Source organism: Echeneis naucrates, chromosome 4, assembly GCF_900963305.1.
Source record: "Echeneis naucrates chromosome 4, fEcheNa1.1, whole genome shotgun sequence".
Lineage (NCBI taxonomy): Eukaryota > Metazoa > Chordata > Actinopteri > Carangiformes > Echeneidae > Echeneis > Echeneis naucrates.
In genome coordinates, this window is record NC_042514.1 from 20,739,380 (window position 1) to 20,746,997 (window position 7,618).

The window sequence follows — 7,618 nt, forward strand, 5'->3', positions numbered from 1 at the left end:
TTCTCACTCACAGTTTTGGGACACTGTACTTTGAAAAGGCTCTACCAGGAAGTGATCTCAGGGAAGGAGGGCTTAAACAGCACAGAAAGGAATCAACAATCATTTGGGTGTGCCGACATGGAAGCTCATACTTCTTTCTTACGTGTTGCACAATCTTTCTGCTGTCCAGTAAAAGGAAGACTAGTAGATGTGTAACAGCCAGTTTCAGACTGAGGAGATGTCCGATGTTCTGAAGGTGAGAGTGAAAAATGAGCAAATCCTGCAGAAGTATTAACGTAAGTCATTATTTCTCTCTTATTTAAAATGGGAAATGTAAGATGAGGTCAAAATGTATTTGCTGTGGTCTTGTGTAATTATCATTTGTTTGCTGTGTGATAGAACAGCAAAGAGATTTTGGTCCAAGAAGCAGTTTATCCAATGTTTATCCAAATGTTTTTTCCCTGACCAGGTTATGTAAAAGAAAAGCTGTTACTCTGACTTTAACAGAGGACTTGAAGTCAGCAAAGAAAACAAGAAAGCCATACATGAACGTAAAATTTGAAACGGATTCTGTTCTATCAGCACTAGAGCCGGAAAACCACAAGCATAGTTTCATTTTTGTAAAATGCCTAACGTGATGAATCATGTTTCTAATTTGAATATATGCATGCATGCAGTAAAATAAATTTTGACACATGGCCCCGGTCAATTCATTGTTTTCTTCACAGTTAATTTTGGAATCCTCATAAATGACTTTTCTATGGAATAGAATATTAGTATAAAATGTAGCCTTTGTCTTATTGTATCTAAAGACTGCTTTCACTTTCAGTTATTGACATTTTTGTGCCACTGTTTCTGTTTTAGTTGGTCCAAAATGAGCAGCTCAACAGGGAAGACACACTTTAAACAATGGACCAAAGAAGACGTCCACAGGTGGCTGACGACAGAGGTCAAAGTTCAAGGCACATGTGCGGACATATTCGTTGAGGAGGACATTTCTGGGGACAGTTTGGATGATTTTGAAAAGACAGACATATTGGAGTTGGGAATAAAACATGGCCCTGCTGTGAAAATAAGATCTTATCTGGAGAGCCTGAAAAATGGATCACAACATGAGTCAGAGTACCCAGAATATGTGAAGAACTGGACTAAAGAGCAAGTGAGCCAGTGGTTAGTGCAGCATGTTAACACATACAGCAAATATGTAGAGCGGCTACAAGAGGAAGACGTCTCTGGGGACTGTCTTGTTTGCTTCAAGAAGCAGGATCTTCAAGACTTGGATTTGAAAAGTGGCCCTGCTGTCAAGATTCTGGCAGAGCTTCGTCGGTTGAAAGGGAAACCAGAGCCGACGCTCAATCCCACCGTCCACACCAGCACAGACAGAGTGCAAAGTCCAGAGTCCATTCAGCCTCAGCGCAAAGAGACTAAACTACCTTCATCATGTGACAAGATGAAACCAAAAAGAGATGAACCTGAAAAGACTCAGTTGCTCTTTGGGAAAACTTCAGCACGGGAGGAAATTCAAAAGCCGGAACAACAGAAGTTGGACATCAAAAGAAAAGAAGCTGTTGTGGTAAAATTTATATGTGGTGTTCTATGAACTTCATGCAGCATCATGTTCCTGCTGCAGCTGTGTTGAATATCTGCTCCTCCTGCTCTCTTTCTCTCCCAACTCCACCAAACGTTGACCCCCGTGTCTCCCTCTCTCTCTCTCCCTCCCTCTCGCTTGCTTGCTTGCTTGCTTGCTTGCTCGCTCATCGGGGGATCTTTTGGGTCTTTAAATAAATTTATAAAGAGTTTGGTGTAGACCTGCTCTATGTGACTTTGTCATGATTTGGCACTATATAATGCTGATTCAGTGTCAGAGCCTTTTCACAAGTAAATGATGAAAATGACAAAATAAAAAAAGCTGCCTACACCAAGTGTTACTGTTTTTCCTCCTGCAGACTGCAGTCCAGCCAGATGGACCAAAGATCACCGAGGAGATAAAGGAAACTCTGGACAACCTCACTAAAGATCAATTGAAAATGTTTCATTTCTACTTAGAAAAATATGAAATGTCTAGAAAGAAACCTATTCCATGGGGCAAACTGCAAGACAAGGACACCATGGACACCACCACCTTAATGACGGGACACTACGGAGAAAACGGGGCTTTAAAAGCGGCTGTAGATGTTCTCAAAAAAATTAATCAGTGTGAACTTTCTGATCAGCTGGAAAAGAAATTTGGTAAAGACGTTTTCATACATGTATATGTACCATTTTTCTGATTCTCTTCTGAGATGTGCAATTAGTTTGTCACATTTTCTGTTGGGGGGGGGATTTTCCTTCATTAGCACAAACACATTATGCTCTCATTAGAGCAACACACGTGGATCAATACATTGCTGAATGTAGACCCCACCAAACGTGTTTATTTGACTAACATTTGCTCGGTAATACCGAGACCAGCTTTTAGAGAATGGCAATGTTTTTAATAGCCAAATTGTATACGGTGATGATTGAAGATTCAAAGGCACAGTAAGAAGAGAAAACAATCAAGGAGCAGAAAAATCTATCAACAATCCAATCTGAAAATTGAATATTAATTAGAGATGTGTTTTTTTTTATTATTATTATTTTACAGGTCTGCTAACACAACAAGGTGGTTCAACAGACCTTTTGAAGAAAGAAGCAAACCAAGGAGAAAAACTGAAGAATTTGTTAACTTGTGGTGGGAACTCACTCGACACATATGACAGATTTATAATTGTGGTAAACAAGAGCAGCCCAGAACAGGTTCAGGATCTCCAGTTTCTGTGTAATTTGAAGTTGTTCTGTGTGTTAGACTTTGATCCAAAATCTGTGGCTGAGGGAGGACTATGTCATTCCTACAGAGAGTCAAGGGTTGCCAATCTTCATACTCCCTCACAGTACCAAGGGCCGACTCACTCCGTGATTAAGAGCCTCAACCTCTATAAACAGACGAGCTGGGTCTTCTGTAATGGCAGACATGACCTTGATGATGAATCAAATAAGGAGTTGGACTATAAGAACTGGCTGAGGAAGTCTTGCAGAGATGTCGAGCAGTTGGTCTCATTCATTTGCAATCCTGAAGTTCTTCCCCACAGCAGGAATCTCATCATCTTCCTTCTGCTGTCAGCTGTGGACACGGAGAAAGAGCCGATCTTTGACACCTACAAGTCTTTCATAAAAAACACTGACGAGAAAAATATCATCACTATTTGTGAATCTCAGAGCTCTTACAAGAAATGGAGGGAGTTGATAAAAGAAAAGTGTGACTTTGACATTGACCATCTATCCATAAATGAGCTAACCCTGAGTGAGATCAACGGTACTGTAATGGCATTGGGCCCGTTAAATCGCTCATCTGCAAGACTGCTTCCCTCTTCTGGGTCCAGCGCTATCGTCCTCAAACAGAAGGACGAGGACTTTATGACTGCTCTGGACATTCTGTGTCTGAATCAGTGTGAAAACATCCATGAAGAAAACAGTCCCGAGTTTCATGACTTCAGGATCAAAACTGAAGAGGAATTCTACAGAGGAGGCAAAGTCAGATGGTGGAACTTCTACTTCTGTGACAAAGACAAAGAGACGACATTTGTCAAGAGGGACAAATATGAAAATGTCAAGACAATGATCAGAAATGAGTTGAGAAATTCAAACAGGGTTGCTCTGCTCAATCTCTTCCATGATCCAGGATGTGGAGGTACCACTTTGGCAATGCATGTGATGTGGGATCTCCGTAAAGAGCTTCGATGTGCAGTTTTGAAGGACAACGCCCTGCCAAAGGAAGAAGTCGCCATTCAGGTCAGAAGGTTCATGACCCTTGAAAGTGAGAACACATCTCCAGTTCTGCTGCTGGTTGATGATTCAAAAGAAACGGAGAATGCTTATGAGCTTGTGAACTGGATACATAAATCTGCAGTAGATGACAGCTTAAGCATAAATATGGATGACGCAAAAAATTGCAAAGTCATTGTCCTCAACTGTGTTCGGTCCAACAACCCACGGGAGCAATACAGACAGCACAGTCCAACACAAAGTCAATTTATCACTGCTTCGCTCACCCAAAAAGAACAGAATGAGTTTGAAAAGAAACTTAAAGAACTCCAAGAAACTCACGACAAACCTGAAAACTTTTACAGCTTCATGATCATGAAGAGCAATTTCAACGAACAGTACATTAAAGATCTTGTGTGCAATAAACTGGAGAAGTTTGATTTCAGTACGAAGGAGGCCCAACTATTTGCCTTTTTGGCCTTACTGAACACGTATGTGGCAGAGTCTGAAATCTCGCTCTCTCTCTCCGAGGACTTCTTTGGGATGAAAATGTTTCACTGGAAAGAGGACAGTGTACTAGACAGGATGAAGCCATATTCACACTTTCTTATCATAGACACAGTGGAAGAATGGGGTGGATACAAAGGAATCCGAATTCTTCATCACTCCATTGCATCAGCCTGTCTGGAGGAGTTAGAGAAGAGCTACTATCTAAAAAGAAGCAACATTGTGAAGGAGATTCTTCACTGTGATCTGTTCTTCAGTGCTGGAGTCGTCAAACACAGATTTGTAGACTCTGTCCAACAAATGTTGATCAAAAGGGAACGTAGAAAAGACGGAGATGACAGGGAACAATTTTCTCCTCTCATTAACAAAATCCACAGCCAGGAAGGGCGACAAACCATCCAGGAAATCTTTGCAAAAGCGTCATCCAGGTTTGTGACAAGCGTATCACTTCCTCAGGCCCTGGCAAGATATCTGTACATCAATGAGCGTGACTTCCCAGAGGCTCTGAGTTGGGCTGAAAAGGCCAAGAACATTAAAGAAAATCCTTACACATTAGACACCATTGGGCAAGTCCACAAAAGCAATTTAAAATCCAACCTTCACAGAGAAAAGCAAGAGACATCCCCCAATCCAGAAAACCTGGACACAAATATTAAAATAGCAGAAAATGCCATCAGAGCCTTTAAAAGGGCTCAGGAACTGGCAAACACAGAGGAAGAACCTGAGGAGGAGGCAGGAGATGATGAATCCGAGGACTATCCTAGGAAGTCATATAACGTGTATGGCTACGTGGGGGTGCTGGAAATTGCTTTCCTGGTCTTTGAGATGTTGAGCAGACTGCCGTTCTTTGAGGAGAGTGATCCTGCAAAGAAGAAGTACTTGCAGAGTTTTCTGCAGAGCATGATTCCAATCACCAGCGTCTACAGGACACGCACTGCGCTCAACAACACGTACGAGGACATCATCAAAGAACATGAACAGTTCCTCCTCAACCTCAAGACAGAAGTCAAAGAAACCTTTGATCTTCTTGATTGTTATTTCACATATATCAAAGGCATCAACTCAGAATTTGACTCGAGGAATCGCTGGACTATCTGTGGACATTTTAAAAAGTATGTCACCCTTTTCTGCACCACACCAGAGGAAGTAAAACAAGAACGACAGAGGAATCCTAATCTCAATCTGAAAATCAATATTGAGGAACGAAGACTATTTCTTGTAGAGAGACAAGCGGATACATTTGCTGGGATTCTTCAGTATCTGGACAAAGATGCGAAGGAAATCGAGAGGATCACAGAATGCTATGCATTCTTGCAACAACAACAATGTGATAACAAGAAACAAAAGACGAAGGAAACAATCAATTACATGATGTCGAGCATCATTCTGTACCTTTTGAAACCAAAATCTAAGCATGTGAAGAATTGCAGGAACCTCTTAGAGCTCCTTTTGCAAACTCTGCAGAATGTGGGACTTGCGTATCCCTTCCCAGACCCATACTACCTGGCTCTTCTGCTCCTCTGGCCAAGTCCTTCTCAGATAAACCCAGAAATTGGGACATACGTGAAGGCAATTCGAAACTCATCTCGCAAGTTCCTGACTCCATTGTTCAGAAACAGAGGTACCGTTGCCCACCTCTACTTAGGGAAAGAAAAGGGACTCAAGAGACTTGTGTCTAAACCCCAACTGGATGAGAATTTCAAAAAGTTACATCGTGACACCTTGGCAAAACTTTGGCGGAACGGAGATATATTTAAAGACACGGCAATCATCAGCCGCCTTCATCGAGTCACTGGAACCATTGAGCAAGGAGAGGTGTTTGCCAACTATGACAAACTGAAAATCCTCGTGCGTCCAGCTCGTGTAGCTGCTATAAGAACCGGTTTCAGCACTGAAAAAGTTTCTTTCTACCTTGGCTTTGCTATTAACGGACCCCTTGCTTATGATATTCAGTATGAAAACTGAGGCAGCCACTGATTCTCTGTGAGGAATGTTCAAAGACGCTTGATACAAGTGAAACAATCCTGAAGCACAAGCTGGAAGTGTATGTTTATACCTGTTCATTTGATATTAATATAACTTTTTTATATACTTAACTATAAAATGTAAATGCAATCTTTTTTCTATTGTTTTTGTTGTGATGAACTTTTATCTACTCATTTGCAAAAACAAATGTAACTGTAAAAATAAGGATTCACACCTTTACTTGCAGATCAGGAGGTCTAACATTCCAGTAAGAGCTGCACTGATCTAGCAATGATTTTTTTATCCATCTTGTTTGTTATGCATTTTAATTTTACTGTTTTCTGAACAAGCACAAATACATTTATTGTGACAGCTGTAGCTTAAACATGAGAGAATAAAATGTAAGATGGATGGCATTAATTTCAATTCTCGAGCACAGCTCTGATATACATAAATGTTTTTCCTCCATTTACATAGGAGAAACAGTTGTGATTATTGTCCAGTTACGGTTATTGAATAAAGGAGAGCACAGAGAATAAAAGTGGAACTACTCTTGTGTGAGAAATGTTATTGATTAATGTGAACATCATCTTATGGTAAAAGATGTGGAAGTAGTAAATGTTTTACTGCTCTAAATCTGTGCTATGATGTCGTAGTACATGTGGAATAAATGTTGTATCTTTTGTATTTATTTAGTGTAATTTCATCTTTTCTCAGGGCTAAGGCTTAAAAGTGGGAATGAGTTTTTGAGTTTAAAGGGGTCTTTATCGACACAGATCATCCTCCTGTGTTGTTCAGGGGATTTATGGGCATAGCAACAACTAAATTCACTCCGCAGTTAGTTCATCTAAACAGCAGCCAAAACACAGTAAACTTGAAATCCTACTAACTTGATTCACATCCGTTTAGAGTATTAGCTTCATTATATAGACACATTGCAATGAATAAACTCCACAATCTGACAAATTGAGACATTTAAGAATTTCAATACGTCAGTTTTCAGCTTTAAGAAAAACTATTTCTCAGCAATTATCCAAGTAACAAGTTTCCTTATACAGTCTTTAAAATATAGACATATTTGCATATTGAGTGTAATATGGCCACTTAAAGAAGCCATGAGGTAACTGTGGTTAGCGCCAAGAAAAGGATGTTTCCATGTTGCTATTTTAGTCTTAATTTCTTAAAGAGGCATATATGGACAAGCTCTCTAACTCATCTTCTACTGTTGTGTCCACTGTCACAGGTGCAGCCAATCCCAGCTCACTCTGGGTGAGGACGGTGTCACCCTGGACAGGTCACCAGTCCATCACAGGGCCAACACACAGAGACAGACAGAGACCAACAACCACTCACACTCACACTCAGACCTACAGACAATTTAGAG

At 40.6% G+C, this 7,618-nt stretch overlaps 1 protein-coding gene across 1 annotated transcript; it reads left to right on the forward strand.

Annotated features, from left to right (window-relative positions):
- Positions 1–107: 107 nt before the first annotated feature.
- LOC115042617 (sterile alpha motif domain-containing protein 9-like) lies at positions 108–6,921 on the forward strand. Its single transcript, XM_029500970.1, has 4 exons — positions 108–275; positions 844–1,552; positions 1,926–2,208; positions 2,606–6,921. The coding sequence occupies exons 2-4, from the start codon at positions 854–856 to the stop codon at positions 6,232–6,234; spliced, it is 4,611 nt and encodes a 1,536-aa protein (XP_029356830.1). The 5' UTR covers positions 108–275; positions 844–853; the 3' UTR covers positions 6,235–6,921.
- Positions 6,922–7,618: the final 697 nt, after the last annotated feature.

Coding starts and splice junctions, on each gene's coding strand:
- LOC115042617 (XM_029500970.1), top strand. CDS start 854: ATGAGCAGCTCAACAGGGAAGACACACTTTAAACAATGGACCAAAGAA. Junction 1,553..1,925: donor AAAGAAAAGAAGCTGTTGTG/GTAAAATTTATA, acceptor TTCCTCCTGCAG/ACTGCAGTCCAGCCAGATGG. Junction 2,209..2,605: donor TCAGCTGGAAAAGAAATTTG/GTAAAGACGTTT, acceptor ATTATTTTACAG/GTCTGCTAACACAACAAGGT.